The sequence below is a fragment of the Tachysurus fulvidraco genome, chromosome 15 (genome assembly GCF_022655615.1).
Source record: "Tachysurus fulvidraco isolate hzauxx_2018 chromosome 15, HZAU_PFXX_2.0, whole genome shotgun sequence".
Taxonomy (NCBI): Eukaryota; Metazoa; Chordata; class Actinopteri; order Siluriformes; family Bagridae; genus Tachysurus; species Tachysurus fulvidraco.
Window position 1 is genome coordinate 15,123,054 of NC_062532.1, and position 25,855 is coordinate 15,148,908.

At 37.1% G+C, this 25,855-nt stretch overlaps 3 protein-coding genes across 13 annotated transcripts in view; all 3 read right to left on the minus strand.

Moving 5' to 3' along the window:
- Nucleotides 1-1,804: 1,804 nt before the first annotated feature.
- hoxb1a (homeobox B1a) lies at nt 1,805-6,424 on the minus strand. Of its 2 annotated transcripts, none has more exons than XM_027139025.2 (2): nt 3,592-5,647; nt 1,805-2,993 (listed from the first exon to the last, which is right to left on the minus strand). In XM_027139025.2, the coding sequence occupies exons 1-2, from the start codon at nt 4,208-4,210 to the stop codon at nt 2,677-2,679; spliced, it is 936 nt and encodes a 311-aa protein (XP_026994826.1). In that variant the 5' UTR covers nt 4,211-5,647; the 3' UTR covers nt 1,805-2,676. The 2 variants fall into 2 exon arrangements, 1 of the variants encoding a protein (XP_026994826.1); XR_003439502.2 differs by lacking the exon at nt 3,592-5,647 and adding an exon at nt 6,121-6,424 and having other exon boundaries at nt 2,870-2,993.
- Nucleotides 6,425-7,466: 1,042 nt separating this feature from the next.
- On the minus strand, nt 7,467-19,453 carry hoxb2a (homeobox B2a). Of its 2 annotated transcripts, XR_003439493.2 has the most exons (3): nt 17,755-19,453; nt 15,995-16,954; nt 7,467-8,601 (listed from the first exon to the last, which is right to left on the minus strand). XR_003439493.2 is itself a non-coding variant. In XM_027138948.2 (2 exons), the coding sequence occupies exons 1-2, from the start codon at nt 18,254-18,256 to the stop codon at nt 16,200-16,202; spliced, it is 1,257 nt and encodes a 418-aa protein (XP_026994749.1). In that variant the 5' UTR covers nt 18,257-19,453; the 3' UTR covers nt 15,723-16,199. The 2 variants fall into 2 exon arrangements, 1 of the variants encoding a protein (XP_026994749.1); XM_027138948.2 differs by lacking the exon at nt 7,467-8,601 and having other exon boundaries at nt 15,723-16,954.
- Nucleotides 19,454-20,916: 1,463 nt separating this feature from the next.
- Nucleotides 20,917-25,855, minus strand: part of hoxb3a (homeobox B3a) — a 46,510-nt gene continuing 41,571 nt past the window's right edge. For all 9 annotated transcript variants that reach the window (XM_027138972.2, XM_027138970.2, XM_027138971.2 and 6 more), the window contains 2 exons: nt 23,825-24,422; nt 20,917-23,220 (listed from right to left, as the gene is read on the minus strand). In XM_027138972.2, the coding sequence (XP_026994773.1) occupies nt 22,460-23,220; nt 23,825-24,314 (1,251 nt within the window). In that variant the 5' untranslated portion in view covers nt 24,315-24,422 and the 3' untranslated portion in view covers nt 20,917-22,459. The remainder of the gene's footprint in view (nt 23,221-23,824; nt 24,423-25,855) is intronic.

Here is a 25,855-nt window from a genome sequence, read left to right on the forward strand (position 1 = left end):
GGACATTAGATCATTTAAATGATGTGCTTTTTTGCACTTCTCGAATAAATTTAACGTGGAAAATATTCTGTATTTGTTCAGTATGAGATGACGTTTGTTAATGCACCGAGCTTTTCTCACTATGAACTTTCATGAAGTTTTCAATGTAACTGATGCCACAGCTTCAAATGTGATATTTCAGCAAATAAGCATTAACAACCTCAGAACGAATACAGGATTAATTAAAAATGATTAGATATAATTTATGTTGTTTCAGCACCGAAAATAAACGCTTATCTGGGAAGGGGGCGGGGCTAGTTTTGAATGTTCCTGTAATGGCTATGCACGAATGGACTTTTCACCCCAACCTCTCTCAACACTTTATTCACTTGGCCAATGTGAATTACATTTACATTTTGCCTGTTTAAAGACTATGTGGTAATAAATGTTAAGAATAAAAGTATCGTATCGTAGAAACGAGTTTAAATAAGTATCAGGCACTTTGTGTGTCGTAAGAGAAGCCTATGAGGCTGAAGCTGAACTGCTTAACATTTCTAGTCGTGAATGTGCTTTTTGTTTGTTTGTTTGTTTGTTTGTTTGTTTGTATGTTTTAAATACATTAATTATTAAAACTGTTATAACGGAAGAAATCCAATCAAATTAGCTGAGCTGAAAAACTGCATATATCTAAGAGGTCACCTGAATTTAACGGTGACCCCTGTGTAAACCCGGGTCCGTTTGCTTTGGCCTCTTTGTGCTTCAGTGCAGACTCGGGATGTTGACCGCGGGGAACAGCAATGTGATCAAAGCTAGTTTTTAGGGGGTACAGGACAAACGCCCCGAACAGCGTGACTGAAATCCACACCAACTGCGCAAGCAGATGGCCAGAAAAGACCTTCCTCGTAGAGGATAATACCGAGTTAGCCTGTGATTTAGGCCACTTATTCATATTCTAGTCTTTTTGCAATTGTTTTCCAAAGAAATCTACGATTTTACATAGTAAAACTTGCGATATATGGTAGTTTGGCACATATAGACCTGTATGTCTTTCGCGTTTCTCTCAGTACTACAATGTTTGATCGTAACAGAAATGTTAATAAGGTTTCTAATTTTATTACAGGCAAAAAAAATATTTTAATCACCATTCGAAATTAAATACATACATTTTGTTATTAGTAAAATAACAATAATTAGTAAAATATTTCTTGGTAAAATAATAAATTAATAAAAAAAATTAGTAAAATATTTAGTAGTAAAGGATAAGGTTTTGGTGGACCAGTTTAAAGTATGAGACATGAGAACGTCCGGTTTTTGTCAAGCACCTTTGAATTAATTAAACTTTCTTTTAAGGATACAGTCAAATAATTAATCTATCGTCAACTATGCTGGTTTATACATACAAAAAAATAATAAATAAAAGCTTTTTGCAGCACCTAGTACCATTGAAAGAGAGTGTATTCGTGTCGGTTTACTTGTTTGGAGTTCCCAGAGGCGCGCAGAGGTAAAAAGGTCAGCGCGACCCCGCAGAACAACAGTGACTGGTTCTCACTTTATCACTGTCTCGGTAAAGTGGTTTGCGCACGCGCGCGCGTGTGGGTCTGTGTATGAATAAATGATGTTAAATCGTTATAGGTTTATTTAAAGGAGACTTTCTTAATGCACTTCATGTATCTCTCCTTGCACAGCTCCCAATGTTTTTACGATAGCTTTCGATTTACTGCGGCCCATGAACAAGATATAGCTGTTACCGAAAATGACTGGATAAATGAATGAACAATGCATGTTAGAGCTGATAACAGAGCTTAATAATTGTTGAGCCCAGAAATTCAGTAAAAATACTTTTATTATTAATTATTATTATTTGAGGTAGACACATATTTGAAATAAAACTTTCCTTTAAACATACAGACAAACTAATAAAACTCAGCCAGTCTGTTGTAGATTCAAAATCTGAAGGTTTTGTATAACGAATAATACGTAATAACCCTGTATTTATCCTAAACAACTGCACTCTACAAGTCTCAAAAACTTTTTCCGTGGCATGACATTGAAATAAGGCTATCAAATGCATCCTACATATCACATGTTACAAAAATCCTGAATCGTTAAATATATAGCACTTTGTGTTCTGGTAAAAATTAAAATTAGGCACCAAAAAAAAAAAAATAACATCATTCATTCAAGTCGATGGGATTACAGTAATAGCAATATGAGGTGCATCAGTGGCGTGAAGGCCTACCCTGTAACCGCAAAGTGCAAACGGTTCGATTAAACCTTAGGACATAGCCTACTTACAACAAAGAATTGACTAAAGTATATCTACATACAAAAAACAAGCATACAAACGTTACTTTTTACCCTTATAGACTCCCTGTAATTGAAAGGTCCATTTAGAGATTTGTAAACATTCTAAAAGTGCATTACCGACTTTTGGATTACAGCCGGAATTAGCGTACCCTGAATTAGCCTTAAAATGAAATGGGCGTTAAACAGTTTGTCTAAATTTTTTTCCACGTATGTTGCTGTAGAACAAACTGTTGGCTCCCCTTACGGTCAAAGGAAAGGTAAAACGTATAGCCCTGTATCCCATTTCATTATGAAGGTCTGTTTGACACCATTTGGAATGTTTAACGAAATATGGTTTTATATTATAAACGTCTGAAGTTCATATTAGGACCTTAAGTTCCGCGTACTTTGTTAGGTCTCTGGACTTGGGGACGTGCCTGGAGATGTTGTTGTAGAATTATCCGAGATTTCGTCAAAGTCCTTAGATGTAGTGGAGGATGTAGGAGCGAGACCTTCCTTTTCACGCTTCTTCTGCTTCATTCGTCGGTTCTGGAACCAAATCTTCACCTGTGTCTCGTTGAGTTCAAGCGTGGCAGCGATTTCTACCCGGCGAGCTCGTGTCAGATATTTGCTGAAGTGAAACTCTTTCTCGAGCTCTGTAAGTTGTTTTGTGGTGAAGTTTGTTCGGATCGTGTTTTGTGGACCCAGGCCGTACTCTGTCGCTTTTGCTGTGTGAAAGGTATAAAAAAAGAGTAAAAAATAATGAAATAGTGCACATTAAATTCCACATTGGCAATAATAGAATGTTCTAACCAAGTATCGTAAAACGCACAATTGTCCTTCTTTTACATAAACATATATCTCACTTGTCAGTGAATGCATAGCAGTTTACATCCATTCTGATGGTACAGTTCGGTATTCCCAAAAGGTACTCTCTGTTTGTACAAGTCCCTGTGCATGGGGGTAGTGTTGTAGATACTTGACAGAGAGCCTTGGATAAAAAAAAGTTAACTTAAATAGGCCTGTAAAATCTAACCTAGAGGGCTAAGTCAGTCTAAGGGATACACATCTGGGCTATTTTAAGAAGTATAAAAGCATATTTGTTCGACACATTACAAGAAAAGGGAACAGAAAAAGTAGTGAAACGCAAGTCTGGTCTTACACTCCTATACAGACTGGGTCATATACCCACTGTGTATCAAATATGAAGAAATAAAAGTAGTTTTAAAAAATCTGTAATGTAACGAGGTCAAAACTCAAAAAAATATGTATTTATACTGTTACACGAGTTCACTTGTATTGGAAAAAATATTAAAAACAGCCGACCAGTTTTAGGAGGGTTCCTTTTCACTTTCATCCAGTCGAATGTCTTCCCTGGCATTTGATCCGAGCATGTCTCCTTCTGCTGGCAGGAGGATAGGTCGCCGTATGTACCCTGGCCGTATAGGAGTTGGTGGTCCTGGCCTTCGCACCCATTCATGTGTAGATATGGCGCCGCCGGAACTGCTCCCTGCGTGCTACAATACGAACCGGCTAAGGACCCGTAATTAGGACCGACACTTGGAGCAACAAAGCCAGAAGATTGATAATACATTCCATCCTGTTCGTTCATGAAATACTGCTGATGACCATAGTCCGGTGTGGCAGAGGCTTGCGCTCCATAGCCAGTGCCATTGTAATTTGAAAGGCCCATGCCACCGGTTTGATTTTGATGCTGGTGATGCGCATAGCCTCCACTTTGGTGCTGATGTTGTGCCGTGGCCGCCGGCGCACTGCCCCCTACGTAAAGTCGTCCATCAGCGTTATAGCTGTCACTGGACTGAAAGGGGCCCGAGTAAGCCTGATCCAAATGATGGTATCCAGACTTTGTGGGGTAAGTACTCGTTCCCCGGTTGCAAATTGTGTACTCCAAAAATGAGTTCATTTTGGAATTGTCCATGCGCATCTGATAGCGAAGTGGAGAAAGACGCTAGGTAGAAATTGCACGTGCTACAACCTCGCAGCAGTATGTCATGAGAGAAAAAAAGAAAATGATTACCTCCAGAGTATTTGCTCCTGCTTCCCTATAACACATCTATACCTCAGCTGCTGGTCACGTGAGCCGTCACGGCGCCAATGGTGTGGGGACCTACAGAAGTTTGTCAGCGCACGGTGACCATCCATCACGCGCTTGACATTTGCATGACAAAGCCACTTCAATCAAACTGGCCCATCAATCTGATAACAGCACGAATATGTCAAACCCCGCGTGAAAGGCTCTCCCGAAAGAGAAAAAGAGAAACGAAGAAAGGGACAAATGTCCTTTTGAGATTTTAACCCGTCTTCCTCTCTTTCCTCATAGGCCTTCATACCACTCAAAATATACTTTTTGGCCAGGCTATATAAGATGTTATGGTGTTTGTTTTAAGGAATTATTTTCCTATATTTAATGTGGAAAGCTAAATTTCAGCCTCTTACGTCCCTGACCTCACATAAGGTTTATGCAAAGTTCAGTATCTCTACTCAGATTTGAAATCCGTTTAACATTCTGTTTGGAAGTGACGCCATCTTTTCAGTCTGTTCCTGGGTCGACTTTGGGGAGTTTAATTGAATCATAGGACGGATTTGTTACTAAAACTAGGTTAGGCGGACAGCAAGCCTTGGGCTGAGTACGGACCAGGAGGAAAAGTGCATGCACCTAGTCCCAGCACAAGCAAATTTTTAAAAAAAAATAGCAAATCTGTACTTTTGCATCTATACAGATGACTGTGGCTGGGAAACACAACCCATAATTTATTTTACGGCTGGTCTATATTTTACACTAAATATGTCATCTTTATTTACCCTTGAGTCAGTTACACCTCGTTGATGTAGTTCACACTTGACAAGCGTTGGTGGCTGAAGAAAAAGCTACAGCTAATCATTAATGGGTGACAACAGTTTAGCAAAGCCCCTCTTCATAAAAACCCACGCACAAAGGAGGTGGTAGAAGGATCTGGAATATTGGGTGTTCATTCACTGGTACATGGAAAGACAAGAGCAAGTAACAATATGACGCCCACAGTAATTTGTTACTTGTCAGTATGTTTACTATGGTGTCGCATTTCTCGAGAAAGGACAGTCACGCGGGCAAAAGTTCAGAACTATTTCAAATGTGTCCTTGAATGTTTCAGTCACCTTCCCTCAGTTTTACACATAGTTACAGGTATCCCAACAGTTCCGTTTTTGTCTCAGCATATAAATAAAGGGCTAATATAAGATTTTACATTATACATTGCTCTTTCTTGGTCTGGTGTTGCTATTCAATGCAGTAGATATTCTAAGCACAAGTACGAACAGCAAACGGCAGACTGATTTATTTTTGTTAGCCTAAAGTAAGGTTCGTTCTCTTTATAGTTCTTAAAGAAACTGCCAGTATTTTTAATGATCAGACAAGCTATGATGAGCTATGATCATTTTTAATGATCAGACAGAGATAGTAAATAAATATATATATATTTTTTAAATAAATAAATAAATTTGATTTGATTTTGTATTTTACTGAACATTTGGGGATTATTTATATTTAAAAAAAAATAGCAATATGCCTTTTCTTATAAAATACATATTTGTGAATATTTTTCTAATACTTTGATTTATCTATAGTTTTGTTCCAGTGACGTAGCCAGGAATATAATAATTAATAATGCATTTTGGGTAGATTTCTGACCATAGCTGGTGGCATACAGAATTTATCTTAAAAAACGTCTTTGAAATCATTTAAAGCATGATCTAAAATCAACAGATCTTGCCTTATTTATAACGTTATATGAACTATGCCTTTATAGTCCTTCGAAAATACTTAAAATAACACATACCTAAGAGGGGATAAATTACCTATTATATTCTAAAACAGATCTCCTTCACTTAGCCGGCTGTCGATATCCTTTTCCCCAGAAACTAGGACTTAGTTGGCTTGTAGCTTTCAAACGTAAACGATGAAAGTGGATGAGTCTTATTAGCTATACTACGTCTCTTTATAGCACATGGTAGCCAATAAAATGTTACTAAATTAACTAAGGAACGAGTTCGTTTGACTTTTGGTTAAATATGGAATCTTTGACCTTTTATGAACATCATTACAGCGCAGTTTCAGCGCAGAACCATGTTAGTGCAGAAGTATTTAATCAGATGCGCTGTATGTGTGCTGTGTTACCCCCCCTTCTTCAGTCCCCCGCCCCACTAGCACACCCCACCCCCTAAGCCACGCCTCTGTTTTGTGCTTTACTATTGGATGCTAGCGCTGACTTTTCGTAATTATAATCTAAACAAAACATTTTATACCATTTTTTTATTATTCAGAGTATAGATTTGTCAGTTTGGTTGGGTTGCGGATTATTTTATCAACAGCATTTATTTTATGATTAATTAAGGCCCATTACTGAGCTTTAAGGAATGAGTACACAATAAAATAAAATAAAATAAAATAAAAGTATCAAAAAGCCAGTTTAGCAAATAGATTTTGATTTTGCCTAACGAAATTAATTTTGGTGAGTTTGTATCTGCAGCTAGCTACATTTTGTTGGCTACATATTAATCCGCCTAGTGGTGTAAACTAGAAGAAACAAGCGACCTAGGTCTTTTAAAACAAGATAATTTTGTTCACTTAGGGGGTTTTTACACCTGGTCACTTCATGCGTTTTCTGTGATCCGATAGCTATCCGATCGTAAAAAGACCAGGTGTAAATGCCCTCCGACAGGGTTTCGAGACGGATATAAATCCGATCGCTCAAACCACTTCAGGAGGAGGTCTGGGACGCATTTCAGATGAAACTGGACAGGTGTAAATGCATGTGGTTGTTCAAGCCACATACGTCAGCGCTATACTCCTCCCAAACGGAAGTACGTCACACGCAGGTGACTCGCGAGTCGTGAATCGCGCCAGAAACAAATATGTTTTCCCACCAGCGCTTTCACCCAGGTGTCTCGTTGGGTCATAAAATGCACTGCTGCCGCCAGCGAAAATGCAGCAAACAGTAAATGCTGTTTTTTGTGGCAACCGCATACACCAAAGCGTGTTCCATTTCAATTACCCCGGAAATGAGGTAAAATATATTTACATTTTGAGCGGGAGTAGAAAGATCAGATTGATATAAGATTCTCGAAGACGCATTTATGTGGCCTAATGTAAATGGAACAGTTTTAACAAATCAGATAGCTATCTGATCAGAGAAAACACATGAAGTGACCAGGTGTAAAAGGGCCTTTAGTGTCACATTAAGAGAAATGATTTCAAAGTAAAGAGGTAAGAATATCACCTGTGAGCAACAATATTACCTGTGAATTTGACAGGTTGGCATTGTTAGTAGAAACATCTCTTTGCTCTGAACTACTTTTCCATGAAAGCCTTTGAGTAAACAATTATACTAATAACAATCATTCCAAATTTTTTATCCTTGCAAGCCAAAGCACGATTTAGGTAGTACAAACAATTTGGGGGTCCTATCAGGGCCACTCTGTCACTCCAGCTTTTTTGTTATATCGCTGGTACATGGTGCAGTAATGATCCATTACATAACAGGTTAGTACAATCCAAATTTAATATCATACACAATTAGATTAGAATTCACAATAAGGTGATATTTCACAGCAGTTGTAGCCCATTGTTGAGATGTTTCAACAATGTTTCTTAAAAAAAAAAAAGGCAAGGCAAATTATGTTTCTTTACCAAAACATTGTAAAGGTGCAGCAAAATTACTAACAAAGGAGCAGGTCAGTAGAAATGTTTTCAATAATCAATTGAAAATGGTAAAAGTTTGTGCATATCTGATATGCAGATCATGAATCATTTAAGCCTTGTTTTATGGTAGTCAAAACTTAGACCAGAAGTAGGCATTTACCTTCATTTATCCAATTTTTTAAATAAAATTCTGCAGTGCATATAAGTAAACAATATCTATGCATAATATTATAATAAAATGTTGCCATCATTATGGCGGTGCCTTCTACAACCAGTAATTATAGATCATACATTATTTGGAACTTTCTACCAGATCAGTGCAGATGAGTATCTAAAAGCTGCTTCACCGCGTTTTTGCTCATTCTAGGCACTGTTAGTTAACTATACTCACTGAGCACTTTTTATTAACACTATACTAATAGAGGGTAGGGCCTCCTTTTTTTCTCAAAACAGCCTTAGTTCTTCATGGATGAAAGCATATATTTCACAAAATGCAGGACTGTTTAAGATTCTGGTCCATTTTGACATAATTGCATCACACAATTCCTGCAGATTTATTGGTTGACTTTCATGCTGTGAATCTCCTGTTCTGCCACATTTCAAAGGTCATCTAAGGGATCCAGATCTGGTGGATTAGGCTGGAAATAGAAAATGGGAAAAATTAGCTCTACATGGCCAGCAACACTTCTCAGGTAGGCTGCAGCAAACAATTATTTATTAGCATTAATACACTCAAAGTGGGCAAAGAAAACAATCCCCACATTATTACACCACCTCCACTAGTCTGCATTGTTGACATAATGCAGGTTGGGTCCATGGATTCATGCTGTTGGCTCCAAATTCTGGTCCTACCATTGGTGTACCTAACTGCATCACCAGGTTTCTATCTATGACTGACAGAAATGGAAACTAATTTGGTCTTCTGCTGTTGTAGTCCATACACCTCAAGGTTTGACATGTTTTTCATTTTGAGATGCTTTACTGCTCACTTCAATCCTAGCCTTTCTGTAAGCTTGAACTGATCTGGCTTGAACTGATTCTCTGTTGACCTCTCTCAACAACAAGGTGTTTCTGTATGTTCTGATTCATTTTGTTTATTGTGCCATTTTTAGTTGTTGTTGTTTCTGACACAACACTCTAATTGTGTTTATTCCAGCTTGAGTGGCATGGTTGGTTTCCAACTTATGATAGAACCCAGGCAGTGACTATGAGAGAACGAGATCCTGCTGCTGGACCAACAGGGATACTTGGATACTTCATTCACCATTGTGAGTTAACTCAGTTTATAGTAACTCAACAGTTATAGAAATCTGTCATCAACAATCAGGCCACAGGCAAAATCACAGGATCACCCCAACCCTGCAACCCCGCCCCCTCCTGATGGATTGGAAACATGAATGGTTGAGTAGATAATTGTCTGGATGAGTAAGTGTACAGAGTAAGTATATATCTACTTTTCAGATGTATTGCGTGTCAAGGCCTTTTAGTGGTTTAGTGACTTTACAGGAAGATCAGTAAAGTGGGATAGTACAGCAATCCGGTTTACTGAAATAAAATTTCTGAATTGGTAAAAAGCTAACTTTAACTTTAATATGATTAAGTTTCAAAAGTTTGTTCATTTGTACAAGTAAAGAATATTCATGCATAATATGATAATAATATTTTAGCATCATTATGCTTTCTACAAACAATAATTATGAGAAAAATAAAAAATTATCCTGCCATGATAAAAAAAACTGTAATGAGGAATTTGTTTCATTAACATGAAAACTTGGTTGCTTATGCTATTCCAAGTTACAGGTGGTCTTATTTGATAATCTGTAATTCATTTAAATATATTATTCCTACAAAACACACAATCTAATTTATTTTGTGCTACCAGCTTCTTTGCTTTGTTTATGTCACTCTTGTACACTCTTGTTTGGTATTTTAATGTAACAATTTATCAAACTTGTTGGAAATTTGGTGTGAACCACCTTGCTTACTAAGGCATAAGCCACGACATAAGCCAATTGCTTGAGGGTTACTTTTTGAATTTGGAAACTTGTATGTAAGATATATTAAAGAGATAAAAAATTCTCAAATTTTTGCAGCTTTAATCTATATTTTGTGTTTGTACCTAGGAATTCTTCATATAAATCTTATATAAATGTCCAAATCATAATTCCAGGAATTCTGATGACCAATAAAATGGCCTCCAGGCGGGTAGCTATATGCTTATAATATTTGGCTCATAAAGCATCCGTCAGTGTAAAGCATGATTTTGATTTCAGTAATAAGCATGATGAACGTTCTAGTAAAACACACAATTCCTAGTATTTTGTCAGCTCAGATCCCTTTTTGTGTTCTGATAAAATAAAAATGGCTAAATATATATTTTAAAAAACTTCCTCTATACACTTATTCCTACACATTCCTTTACTAGGACAGAGAGAATTGCTTCACTGCTTAGTTAAGTACTCAAAAACTTCAAAATCATCCAGGATGATCCTAAACCATATTTCATTTTTAAAGAGCATCCACCCATCTCCTACAGATGGGACAAAAACATGAAAGACTTGCTTGTAAGCACTGGATTAAAAGATCAGGTTAAATGAACATGTGGCACTCTTGCATGTAAATGTTCTTTGCAAATCCACAGTCACTAAAACCAAATTCCCTGTAGGATAATTTTAAATATCTATAACTCCTCATTCATCACAGCAGGAGTTGTTTATAGTTTCTCCTGTAATAAATGTAATCAGCTATACATTAGAGAAATCAAGAGGAGACAAGTACCTTCACACCAGCAAAATAAAGGATTTCTCCTTTCCAGTGGCTGGAAAGGAGAATTTCAACCGCAATGGATATTCCATTAACAACATCTCTGTGTGAATTGCCACAAGCAATGAAATGAGGAAATATTGGATCAGGTCCTGCAGCTTTGAAAACAATAGTAGTACTTTCCTTTTTCCCATGGTAAATGCAGAAAAGATTATCGATCCCTTTACAATAGTTTTAAAAATTCTTTAAGAGACATTCTACTTCATACATAATGTTTCAACTTACTGTAATTCATCCAATTTTCTATACTGTAAGCCACCATGTCAGCAAAGGCCCTTTATCAAAACATGAACCAAAACCTTGACTAAAGTCTTTTTACCCTTTCATGGAAAAACATGAAAATAAGGCTAATATCAACTGAACCTTGCAACATGCTATACTAAAACACTTTTCTAGGTTCTACATCGCATTTGCGTTGGTTTTGCTAAATATCTCTATATCATATATATAGAATATATATATCAAAATATATGTCAATAAATATCAAATATATCATAAATATCTCTCACATGTTTTAAAATAAGACTAGCTTTATATATTTTAAGAATATTTTCATAAGATGATTTAACACACAAAAAGTCCTAATAAAATATAAGCAAAGAGATTACCTAAGTCTCAGCAATGGCTTCTGTAATTATTACTGCTGGAAATGAAGCAGTCTTGACCTCAGCTCACCTATACACCAGTACAGATTTCTGTCTCCATATACAAATGAGATGCAAACACTATGTGGAGGTTTTGTCGTTTCAGGTGGGTGAGCAGCAAAGTGGTGGTGAGTCATGCATGACTGAATCTGGAGTGCTTTAGCCAGATATGGACAGCAACATTTCCATACAATCAGAGCTTTCTAAGGCAGCCAAAATCAGCATGAAATACTTCCTGTGTTTTCTGCCATATTTGGTCAAAAAAAAATCCCTAGGTTTTCAGCACTATTACTTAGTGAACTGTCACAAAACGTTTACATTGTTATCAATTCAGTTTCAGGATAGCTGACCAAAAACACCTACATAAAGAATCTGTTTGGTTTTGCTTTTTAAACAGATTAGAACTAAGGTTTATAAGGAAGAGCATAGAAACCATGTGGCAATTGGCTATGTTTTTAATGTCCTTAATTACTTTGTTTCTATTTCATGGTGGTTTTATTATGATATTACCGTCTTTATAAAATATTATAAAGTTTCATATGCTCTATAAAAGATAATCTAAATAAAATAGGCTCTTGTATCATAGACCTCATTTGCTTACATTTGATGGTTTGTATGTAAAAGTTATTAGGTAGCTACAAATGAATCAAGAATCTGGTGGTCTAAAAAAGTAACTGAAATCCTTCCAAAGACTTTAAAATAGTATAGACTTTAAGCTATATTAGTATACTGATCATAGCATAAACACAATTTATACATATATTTAATAACTGCCAGCACTGTATTAGAATAGCTTACTGTATAGCTAAACTAACACTATAATAATTATATTGTGATAACAAAGTAAAACATTAAAACAGTATTATAACTTTTATTTATAATAAAAAAAAAGAAAGAAAAACGGTATGTGCTAAGCTAAGTGCAACAAGTGGCACTCTAGATAATGTTATGGTACTTTTAGCATAGCTAGGTAGCTAACAGTTGCTAGCTATTTTTTTTCCTTAGTTAACTCATAAAAGTTTACTTTATTTTTTAGTCTTCTCTATAGTATTCACAGTCGCTGTTAGTTTTCTATTTAGTAGTTCCTTATAGTGCTTTTTTTAAATTTGTTTTGTATTGTTTAATTTCATTGTTGAATTTTAACACAATATTTTTGAGATATTACCTGATAATCATTCATATTGTTTGTGTGGACTGAAAGGATTGTTTAATTCAAACATAAATAAATAATAGATTCATTTGGAAGGATTTTGTTATACCTTATAAGTGAGTAGTTTCTCCGTAAAATGCCATTGCCTCTCTGTAATACGCTAGTTTCTCTGTAATACACTGTTCAATACATAGTGCTAAAAAGAATTCAGTTTTTCATTTTTTATACAATTTGTGTAATGATATATTGGAGTAGGAATGGTGTAAATATGAATTGAAGGCACTTTTTGGCAGGTAAATACTGTACTTGGTATTAGTTTTCAATTAACATATTATAAAATTATCAAAAAGAGAATAATATTGACAGATTTTATCACTACAAACATGCAAATATCCTTAGCTGAAATCTATAGAACAGCTTTACCAGTAGAACTCACTCTAAGATGAATTTTTTAAGGATGCATCAAATGGATCCTGGATATTTTTACATACTGGGTTTCAATACTGCCTGGGTTTCAAGCTTTTAAGGGATCACGTGATAGACGGTATGCCATTAATAATGATTTTACCATATACAGGTGCTGTTTTACAGGAAAGTGGAATTAGATAGTCTATCTCAAATTAGATTATCCTTTTTTAAGTGGGTGGAAAATTGCTTTAACCCTATTGGCATAACTACCCTACTAAAAGTCTCAATGGCCAGACAGATAAGTGCATATAAGCAAAAAAAAACAAAACAAAAAAAAAACATGCAGTATTATTTTACCTGGTCTATGCTTTGAAAGTACATTTATGTTTATAATAATCCAATCCCTTCATCTGCAAAGGCATTGCAAAGACATGTCACCCAGCCACTGGATTACATTCAGAAGTGAAGGAACTAAGTATCTTTTCTATCCTAATAGTTAGCTAAAAATACAGTGAGATACCAAAATTCAGCATATCGTACTTATTGTGAGTATGATATGTGATATATGTGATATCAGTTTCACCATGTGAGAATACATTGCAAAGACTGATGTGGCTATAAGTGTCTTCTCAACAGCTTTGAAAAGCATGTTGGTGGGTGGAGGCAGAGCCTGTTGCAAAGCTACTTTTCTTTATTAACTCTTATACAATCATAGTACACTAGCTGCTATACGATTATATTGTATGACTTGTTGTAATGGAGCTTCATAGATTTTATTCATATTTTAATTGACAAAATTTTGAAATGTATGATTTTGTTTACATATTTCATATATTTATGTTTTTTTTCATTATTTCTTAATAATTGGCTATTAATTCTATTAAAACTTAACAAGATAAATTCAGGAAAATGTATTTTGTTATTTTGTTTATGAAAATGTTAGAGCATTTGTCTTGCTGTTTAAACTTTTAAAATAGGAGATGATCTTGTATATTTCCAGTATAATTTTGAATATTTTGTAATGAGTATATATTTGTGCAGCTCTATATCCCATAATGTGGAAATCTTCTTTCCACCTACCTCTGCTTAGCTTAGACTCTTTCCAGAAGTGGAAGCACTGTGAACACCTGTACACTTGAAAATAAATAAACAAATGTAAAGAGATTATGGCAAAGTGAGACAGAAAATGCCTGCCACTCACAGACCTGTGGAAATTGGCAGTGCACCAATAAATGTTGACATTACAAAGGTCACGGCACTATAACTCAGTCATCATGTAACTTATATAAATATGCTCTGTAAATATCTATCTATCTATCTATCTATCTATCTATCTATCTATCTATCTATCTATCTATCTATCTATCTATCTCTCTCTGTCTGTCTGTCTGCTTGTCTGTCTGTGTGTCTGTCTGTCTGTCTGTCTGTCTGTCTGTCTGTAAGTGTGCCAGACTTTCTGTATGTGTAAAGTGTGCCAGACTTTCTGTAGGTATATCCGTCTGTGTTTTGCCTTTTCTTCATCAAACCATTTGAAACACAAGAAATGTTTGTCTCTCTTATTCTCTTACTATCTCTGATTTACTATCTAGTGGTATATATGATAACAATTGCATTCATTCATTCATTTTCTACCGTTTATCCGAACTTCTCGGGTTGACAACAATTTGTTCCTTCATTTGTTTTAGTTATGTTAGACAAAAGTACAGGATCTACATTTGTGGTTTATACACATAGAGACACACAATCATACGCTCACTCACTGTAGCTTTCCAAATGTTCATTGTGGAGTAACCATATTGCTGGTATCCTGAGCTGAATCTTTTCCAGATTATGCCTAAACACACTCAGACATAAACATTCACTATTTATTTTCATATGGTGTGGACCTGCTAAGTAAACTTATAAAGATTTTTTTTTTATTTAGTATGCTTGTACTGTAAGGATATAGCAAAACAAATAGACTTGAAAATTAAAGCTATTATTATTATTATTATTATTATTATTATTATTATTATTATTATTATTATTATTATTATTATTATTGCTGTGTCAATCCATCTTACTCTTTGTGTAACGATATGTTGAATTGGGACAAGTCCAACTATTACATAAGGTGTCTAGTATTGATTATAATGCCAGAAAGAATCATTATGATTTGACAAGACCTTCGTTTGTGTTAAAATGTTCACTTAAAGTCCTGACACACAACTGAGGACTGACCAGTTCAGCCGCTTTCTATCTGCGTGAACGAAAGCATTCAATAATGGCCGCCCCTTTATTGTTCATATCCTTCATTGTGCTCACAACGCCATTTTGAGCAGCTCAGCTTAGAGAATACAGCCAGAATACACCATCTCTCAGCAAAACTACAGAGTCTCGAATCTGAATAAACTGGCAAAAATAAATAAATAAATAATAAATCAATCAATAAATATATACGAAATGTATAGACACTGCCTTGGATCAGTTAACAATATAACTCTGTCTACTACTATTATTATTATTATTATTATTATTATTATTATTATTAATTATTATCGCTGTTATTTTATATATATATATATATATATATATATATATATATATATATATATATATATATATATATATATCCAAATCATTAAGAGAATTGGTCATATTGTCCTTATGATCTCTGAAATGATTAAAATCTGAGCATTGCAAAAATGTATGATTCTAGTCTAAGATGGACCCTTGAAAATCATTCACACTTATGACACTTATAAATGTTTTATTTTCACCTATGAAAATAATGTACAATAAATAATTTGTAATTTACTATTAAAGAATCTCAATAAATAAACTAGTTCTAAAATTCATCAGCAGGCACAACGCCCGTCTCCGGAAAAAAAAATCTAAAAGCAGTTCAGCTAACAATATGTTTGACTTTCCTGAGAATTCATCGATTGATTTTCACTGAAAAAAAGTCCCCGCATATTTATCCATAATTCAGGATGAAGAAAAAACAACATAAAAAAGAGAAAATACCTGAAACTGGACATTAGCAATCCCGGTGTGGATTCGTTTAAGCAACATCGTAATACTGTAATGATTTATTAGCCTCCATCTCGCAGTTATGTGTGTGAATATAACCTAAAATATTTTTCTCTTCTCTTTCGAAAATGGTGTGGTTAAAAGCATTCATAATAGGCTAATGTGATGGCATACATTTCGATTGTTGTTTTCAAGTCTGTCAAAACTGTAAATGTTGTAAATCTATAGTACAAAGAGTACTTGTAAACAAGTCAAAATCCTCTTCGGAGAAGTCTACAGGGCTATCCAGCGAACTCTGTAGACTGGGCGATAAAGCGTCCGAAATTTGTAGACAGGAGTCGGCGGAAAAGAAATTCAGATCCGCTAGTGAGTTGGCGTCCTGCGGTTGTGTGAAGGCGTTCTCTGGCAATTCCTCGCGCGACTCCGCCATTGTACCGGGGTTATCGGCTGTGGGTGTCGAGTACGGGGGTGAGTGAACCGCTGTGTCAGGACCATCTGCCGAATCGGTCTGTATAGGCTGGCTTTCCTCGGGCGTGGGCTGGTTATTGTCAGCAGTATTGCTGTAGCAGGAAGCCGGAAGGCATGGCTCACTCTCGGATGCGCTAGCCGAACTAGAACTGGATGCTGTCGGACCAGACGGCTCCGGTGGTGGGTTCGGGAAAGGCGATGTTGCATCTGAGCCTTCGAGTGGCTCGAAACCGAGCCTTTCTGACTCACCTTCTTGTCCTTCTCGGTGGTGCGTGGTTTGTCGCTTGTGCTTCATCCGCCGATTTTGGAACCACACTTTGACCTGGCGCTCGGTTAAATCCAAGAGGGCTGCAATTTCGACCCTTCTGGGGCGACAAAGATATTTGTTGAAGTGGAACTCCTTCTCCAGTTCGAGTAGCTGTGTATTGGTGTAGGCTGTCCTCAGACGCCGAGAACCGCTGCCATTGTCCAAACCGACTTGCACTTCTGAGAAGAGAGAAGTGAAAGCATTCAGTATTCATAATATAGAAGCATTCTCTAAATAAGTGCACTTGCCTGCGTTTAAATTTTGCTGGCAGCAATGACAGAAATTCGGTCATGACCAGTAGAAATGCCAATGTCCATAAGTTGTGCAAGCAATGTCCTTATTTCTTAGTTCCATGTTTCGTGTTACATATTAATACATATAACCAAAATGGCTACCACAAACCATGAGACATGGTTATGAATAAATTTCTAAAAGACTGGGTTTGCATATGCGTTTCTACAGGCCGCTTTATAAACACGAGGTTTCCCATTTTTTACGCCAAGAAATGGGGGAGGGGTGCAAATAATAATGTCAGTATATTACAAACAATATAGAATACGTTACAATAACGCAGCTTAAATAAAGACATACAAACGACTATGTATTTCGTATGGATTTGCCCGTAGCTAAATATTAGCATTGATTAGCAATAATAAAATAATTTTCAGAAATTTGATTAATCTGTCTCAAGCAAGTGAGCATGCTAATCTGTGCCGTTAAATCTAGCGCATGTACTTAACAATGATTTAATATGCTTTGAACATTTTCAGAAATAGAAATGTCTGTAGAATTTTATATCTTTAAACCGACCCCTTTCGATAATTCATGTTTATCAAACAGGATGGTTATCCAATCGTTCTATTTAGGTTCAATAAACAGTCCTACTTTAATAGAAGAAGAAGAAGAAGAAGAAGAAGAAGAAGAAGAAGAAGAAGAAGAAAAGAAAAGAAAAAAGAAAAAAGGCAGAGAGAGCACTGACCTGTGGGGGACTCGAGTCCTGCGGTGCTGAAACCAGAGGATGCTGGAGAGGGAGAGGCAGCTGCATTGGGTACTATGGGTGCTGCTCCGGGCTTGGGGCATTTCTTCGACGATTTCTTTTCCTTCATCCATGGGAACTCGTGGGCAAGTGGGCCACCGGCCGTGGCTGGAGCCGGGCCCTGCTTCTGCTGCGATAGTGGCGTGGTTTGCGTCCGGAGCTGGAGGCCATTAGAGGCGGTTCGCTTATGGCTCCTCGGTCGCGCCTGGTTGCCTGTGCAAGGGCTCAGGCTGGGGATAGTGTGCTCGAAAGGAGGTGGAATTACTGTCGAGTCCTTGATTGATGAAGTTTGAAATGACTCCAGGACAGCGGGGAAAGACGTCAGGCACTCAGCAAGGGAAGGCTGGCTGTTGATGAACCCAATCTCCCTCTCAAATTCAAAATTCATCGCTTTGCCTAAGCAAAATGGGCGGCCAGCGACATAAAAAATGCGCAAAAATAACATCCAAAAGGCGCGGTTTTATTTTGCGCTCCCACCACGACTGTTTTTGCGGGCTTTAATAATTGGTGATATTACTAGCGTATGGGGACCAGGGTCTACTAAACTGAGGACTATGGGCGAATTTGCAGCCAATTCCTGGTCACATGACTAGTCTCATCCAATGGAAATACGGGGCCTGGTGGCAAAAGAAAGCATTTTCTATATTGATCAAATATCCAAGATCATGGAATTCCCGCGTTAGTATTGTATATGATAAAAATGCACACGTTTGACATGTGTTTAGGTGTGGGTGGTTAAGTAACGTCTTCATTTCGACAATAGCAATATGAATGAAGAGCTTTGGGTGATCTAAGCCCGAGGCCTTAAGTGCCCGTTAAAAGCACATCCACAATATGGCTAACTGCGTATTTTAGCATGGGTCATTAATCTTAAAAGTTTTGACAAGAGTAACAGACAAGAAATGTAACTATATGTAGTCAATATATATGTGTGTGTGTGTGTGTATGTATATATACTGTTTCTCTTGTGTATTCTAAACAAACAGGGATATGTCTGTTTCGGAGAGATTTTGAGCTTGAACATCATTACACAGAGCTTCGCGAATGAGATTGGGGTAGCCTATTTGACTGACTAATTTACAGTTTTCCTTCTACTATGAGACTTCTAAAACTGGGAACCTTTGCGCATGTAAGTTTTCAGCTTCGGCTAAAATACATTTAAAACACACATGCATTTATTTTGATGGTATTGCAAGATTGCATGGATTTTATTTTATGACAGGATTACAGTACTTATGAAAACCCCCTTTGCATATGTAATATCTAACTATTGAAAATTACGACATGGCTACTAATAGGTTGCTTATAAAATGTAAATTATTTGTCTTTAAAAAACAACACGTTTTAAATTGTAATAGAAAACGTTAGTATTTCCAGACTGGACATTGCGTCTTTCAACCATTTTGTTAATAATAATAATAATAATAATAATAATAATAATAATAATAATAATAATGTTAAAACCAAAAAATAAAAAAGAGAATAACACATGGGCTAGATATATTCTGTAGTAAAGACCAAGTGGTGATCAATCTTTTCGCCGGCAAAGCGCTTGACAGGAACCACCCTCAAGAATTCGCCTCTTCCCTCCACGGCTACAACAAAGAAAATGCCTCTATTCCCGCTTATAGTTTAGCATTTTCTGTCTAAATGATTTCAGCTCAATTTAATTCATCTTTTTATGTACAGCTTACGTATAGAATTCAAAATACGTATAAAATAAAACTCAAGGACGCTAAAGGGCTCGCCTGCATGACTAGAGGTCTGAAAATACGTCGAAGTGTATGCTGTTGTATGTCTTTCGCTGTTATCATTGTTGGGAGGAAGCTGAGGAAAACATAAAATGTGTGTGGGTGTTTGGGTATTAAAGGGGTATACAAAGCACGCTGTGGTTAGTGAATAAAAAGAGCGGGTCAGTTCAAGAGGTCCAACACCAGAATGGAATTTACTAGAGATTAAATCGATGTATCTTTTATTTTTTAAAACAAAAAATGGATCTAATTTGGGAATACCATAACATATGTGCTTTTTTCCCCCAAAGGATAATTTGGACTGTGGCTTTAAAGGTTGCTATTTCAGCGTCTATCTATCTATCTATCTATCTATCTATCTATCTATCTATCTATCTATCTATCTATCTATCTATCTATCTGTCTGTCTGTCTGTCTGTCTGTCTGTCTGTCTGTCTGTCTGTCTGCATTGTTTGGTCGTATTTAGCTGGATGATTTTGTCTTCATCTAACTAAATTTAATCAAGAGATTTTAACTGTTGAACCGTTAACTTTTAAAGCTTTTAAAGTTAACTTTTAACTTTTATAAACCGTCAATAGCCACTGAAAGTTAATACAGGGACCTAAACAGCAGTGTGTATGCTTCATTGCAAGGTATACATTTATTCGACCAGTCTATAGGCTAGACAGTTTGGTGCGATTGTTACATTTATCTCATTTTAATTTTAGTGGATCCATTTTAGACTGACTTTATTGTCATGCATAGCAACTTTTCTTGTTTTAACATTGATCAAGTAAAAACAATGTTTCACCATGTGTAAATTCTGACTTAATTTATTTCTGACTCTGTTCAATAAACAAAACCATTAAATCCAGTTTTTTTTTATCCTCTTTTGTTCAGCTCTTGACTTTTATGTATTTTGTGCTTCTCAGAGAAACGTTTCTTTTTAACTCATAAAATAAACCGAGTCTAAGGACTGGGTTGACCTTTGCTCACGTGACTCGGCCTGCTGATTGCTTTTTAGAAGCCACGATTAGACAGAGACACACAAAGTGTGTGTGTGTGTGTGTGTGTGTGTGTGTGTGTGTGTGTGTGTGTGTGTGTGTGTGTGTGTGTGAGTGCGTGCGTGTGTGTGTGTGTGTGTGTGTGTGTGTGTGTGTGTGTGTGCGTGTGTGTGTGCGTGTGTGTGTGCGTGTGTGTGTGCGTGTGTGTGTGTGTGTGTGTGTGTGTGTGTGTGTGTGTGTGTGTGTGTGTGTGTGTGTGTGTGTGTGTGTGTGTGTGTCTGCATGTCTGTCTGTGTATGTGTGTTTGTAAGTAGTTTCAGAGGGGATGGGGCACAAATCACTATACTAAAGAAGTGCAGGACTAGAATGAAAATGATTAACATAATATTTTATTAAAGAATTGTTCAACAGCCAACTCTTAACAAGAAAATCAATGTAACTACAAAGAACAAATGAAGGTTTCTTCTTAAAAAAAGGGAAAAAAAAGTTTCGCTATACTGTCTAATTTTCGACTATGCTGGAACGGTTTGATTCCCTTGCCTCGCACCCTGTACATGTCAAGTCGTTTTTGTACAAGGGTAACGTAAACCTAGGTGTCTCTAAAAATACAATAACCAAAATTAGTTACAATGACAAGAACACAATGTCTTTTCCTTATAACAGGTAAATACTAAAAAAGTACACTTTCTCGATATAAATACATGAGGGATAAATAATAAAAAAAAAAGAAAGTATTTAAACTGGCTATAACAAATAAATATATATTTATGAATGTTCGTTTGAACACATACCGAAAGACGCTGATTGAAGGTCTTTCGCTTCAAAATAAGATTTACTTTTTCCTTATCCATCAAAATGTAAACTCTAAGTGCAACAATGATGTCCAGCCGAGGAAGCATTAGGCGTAAACCGAAACGTCAACACCATTGCTTGGGATCTCGGACATGCATTTTGTTCATTTATACCCTGTTTCCACGTAAAGTCAAGACATGAGAAAATGTCTGCCTTTCTCATTAGTGAAGCTAATGTAAGCAAACTCAGTGGGGAGAGAGAGAGAGAGAGAGAGAGAGAGAGAGAGAGAGAGAGAGAGAGAGAGAGAGAGAGAGAGAGAGAGAGAGAGAGCTAGGAATTGACGAGAAGGAAGGAGGGGCACAGCCATTTGAGAAAGATAGGGACGACTATGTATTGACTAAATTCTCAAATGGTCTATCTTTACCCTGTATCAATTTGGTAAGTATTGCCCAATTATAGTCGGTTTACGGCAGGATGCTCTATGCAGCATAGTGCGAAAACAGCATTTAACTTATCAGTCCAAAAAAAGTGTACAATGAAGTGTTGTTATACGTAAATTTATTACGTACACGCATTTTAGGCTAATGGTTTTAGGAAGTTGAATTAGAAAAAAATGACAGTTTAGCGAATCTGTTAAACGCAAAGAGGTATGTGGATAAAAGGGAAGTGAACAAAAACAATCCAGTGGTTTCCTAACGCCGGTTTCAAGAGTTTGCTATGCTCCACCCTCAAGCATTTTTTACAGTGAAGAACTCGGCATTAGACTGACAAAATACACACATGCCAACGATGGTGTAAAAGGGAGTCACACATGGTCATACAGAAAAATAATCTATTAAATCGCATACACTATCCACACTTACCCACTACTCATAATTTGTTAAAGTAGGGCTTTCAGATCTACGCATACATAACTGATTGTAAGATGTCTTCTGAACAAATGAATGTGCTCACAGGTGAACGGAAGGACATCAACACCAACTGCTGTGATTGAAACGGCAAGAAACCACTGGATCATCTTTTTCAACCCCATTGCATCGTCCCCTGGGTTCGCGTTTACTCGTTTGTTTGTTTTCTTCTTCATTGTAAATTGTTTTGTTTTTTGTTTTCCCCCCAAACCTGTTACAGATGCGTCAACTTGGGTGCTTCTTGAATTCTACCCTGAGAAGGATGGTGCGCTGACAGATCTGTATATGTCGGGTGTGTATCGCACGGTCCGTGGTGCTGGTTAGCCGACATCTGTGTTGCACCGTTGTAGTCCATGCTGGCAGATTGGTGGTGTGGCAGGTGATTGAGGCTGTACATAGAGGGCCCAGTGGCCGGCATGGCATCCACATAGTTCCCTCCTACGTACACGGGGCTACCCTGCATGTTAGGGGTCCCATAGTTACCACTGTTACCTTGTAACCCATGTGGGTCATAATCTGGTCCTGTGTTGCCATACTTCTGTTGCGAGGGACAACCTTTCATTGAATTTTGATAGGATGATGTCATGGCATATGCGTTTTGATGAGACTTGTTGAAAGATGGCGGCGACGGCGCGTCATAGCTGCCCATTGAGTGCATGGAGTTCATAAAACCGGCTGAGGACTGCATTGGCAGAGGTGGACTTCCGGTTGGGGATGGCCCCCCTGAAGAAGAGCCCATGCCTTTCGACTTTTGATCCTTCTTGTACTTCATGCGTCGGTTTTGAAACCAGATCTTGATCTGCCTTTCGCTAAGGTTGAGAAGATTTGCCATCTCTACGCGTCGAGGCCGACAAAGGTACCGATTGAAATGGAACTCCTTCTCAAGTTCCACAAGCTGTGCGCTCGTGTAGGCTGTGCGCGCTCTCTTAGAAGCCGCGGAACCCGGAGGGCTTTTCTCGCCGCCACTGCTCTCCGCTGGGTTGGGAATGAAATAAAACATAATTACTACAAGCGGCAATTGAATGCATCGTTCCCCTTAATAAAACAGGCCACGAAAAAATTTACCCCTTGATACTGGTTGTCAACACTTCATAACTGGCATTTATTAATAGATGCGTGTCCTAACACTGACCGGGTATATGTAAATTGTATTATGACCAAAAGCCCACGGCCAGTCGTACCGTGCGGTAAACTAGATCATATTTGGTGATTGTCGTAAAGGGTGCTAGCTTGCCTTAAAGATATTTCAATAACATACGAATGTACTGGTCCAAAATACATTTTCTGTAATCTGTACACTAAGGGGCCCGAGAAAAAACCCTAATGATTATCCATATTTCAACATTAATATTAACATTATTATTTTCCGACTATATAATTATTTTCACATTAATATAGCAAAACAGTTTCGTAATTATTTCTATTTTTTGCCTCTTCTCAGTCCTTAACCCCTCCCCCATGATAATGCTACTTTAACATAACACCTATATGCTGGTCAACATCTGTCCCAGGCGAGAAGAGCAGGTGGGGTTGGAAAGAGAGTAATCATTAAACTGTAAGGAGCGGTTGGCACACACACCATTAGCTGAGCTTGCACTGGGGGAGCTGTTTTTTTGCTTGGTGTTCTGACGTGACTCTTTCATCCAGGGGAATATCTGCTTGGTGATGGTTGGGTTCTGGGCTAGTGTGGATGACTTGGTGGATGATTTGGTGGTACCTCCGCCGCCAGTCCCACCACTGCCGCTACCACCCGGCTGCTGGGGTGCACTAGATCCAGTTGGGTTCACAGGATTTTGAGGAGGAGAAACCTGGGGAGGTTGGTGGTGTTCAGATGGTAGACTGGGACGCATACAGCTGCCATTGAGCTCTTTCGTCTTGGCGTGTTGTGACTGTGTGGGCGCGCTAGTGCCTAGCGACTGCAGTGAGCAGGCAGACCTCTGGTAATCGCCATCGAGGTGTGCCGAGCTCGGGAAAGCCGCTGGCTGGGCCTCATAACTGAAGCCATTGGCCCCCTGATACGAATAACCTCCGAATAGTGTCGAGTTGTCGTAGTAGGTGGTTTTCTGCATTTCCAAAATTCACGTTACCGGCTACCAGGGTCCTGACGACCTTCTGGAAGAACATTGGCACCCGATGTCACGTGACGGTCTTTTTCCAACGGCCTCTTGGAAGCTGACCTGAAAGGTTATAAGAGGCACATAATAAGAGGGGCGCAAGGTAAATCCATCTTACCGCGCTGAAAAGCGCCGTGACATGAATAGAGCGTTCTCACAATGCGGCTTGCAGATGCTATTTGGAGCAACGTTGGACTGCAATTTTCCCGTGTTTTACTTTTACACACCCTTATCAATAAGAAAACAAATGTTCAGATTTTTTTAATTATCCTTTTTGTTTTCGTTTTCTCGAACAATTTTCTGATCAAACAGTTAAATGACAAATTTTATCTAATAAAATATATTTTAATGTGACATATTTCATAGATGAGTGTGAAAACATTTTCAATAATAAAAAAGTATACATTTTTTGTGTTCATAAATAAAGTTCGCATAATCATTACTCTACAATTTATTTCTAAATGTCTGCAGATATATTTTGTTTTTGACTAGTTCATAAAATGATCATTTAATTTGCTATTTTTCTTTATTATTAAAATGTTTTAGTTACTCTTTTTAATTACTTATTTAAGTAATCACAAATGTAATATAATACTAATACTAATACTAATACTAATACTAATAATAATAATAATAATAATAATAATAATAATAATAATAATGCAGTTGACATGGTACTTAATGTTTTGTTTTGTTTTAAGGTAAGCCAAGGTTTACCAAAACAAAAGTGCTTTCTTCTTTCTAGAAAAGCATACATTCTCTTAAAAGATCTGGGCTCTACAAAATGTTTAGCGGCCTATACAAATCAATGAATATGTCTCATGCATAGAGGCCATTTCCAGAGGGCTTTCTCGAGTTACACACAAATGTATTTGGTCAACATTAAAACCCTGAAAAACCAGCATTGTGAAGGAGTGGAGTCCTAAAACGTGGCGTGGAAAGACATCCCCGGAAGCCCTCTATATATGATTCATGATCCTGGCTGAACCAAAATAGACTAATCTAATCCCGGAAATGGTCAAAAGACCTCCTCTCCTGGTTTTGGGTGGTTGAAAGGACAAAGCGAGTTACAAGCCTCTGATATTTCATTTAAAGTTACTGGCTAATAATCATAAAATATGGGTAAATCTGATTCTGTTGTCCAGTAATTTACATATTTTATGATAACACAAATACATGTAATGTCAGCGTCACATTGCTTAAAATGTAAACAAATCCATTAATATCATCAACAACACTCACTTAGTTTTATAGTTAATTATTGACTGACATTATTATAAATGACATGACTTCTGTAACGTTTTCAAAAGACTAAACTATAGTGTGTAGTTGCTCTAAATATTTATAGCAATCATAAATCCTTATTTTATATTAGCTAATTGTGGAAGATAGCTATCGTTATTCGTTATACAGAACACGAATTGTTAACATTTAGTGCACTTTGAAATAATATTGGAAGTATGTATTGAAGACGTTCTCTATCATTTGTAGAGTAT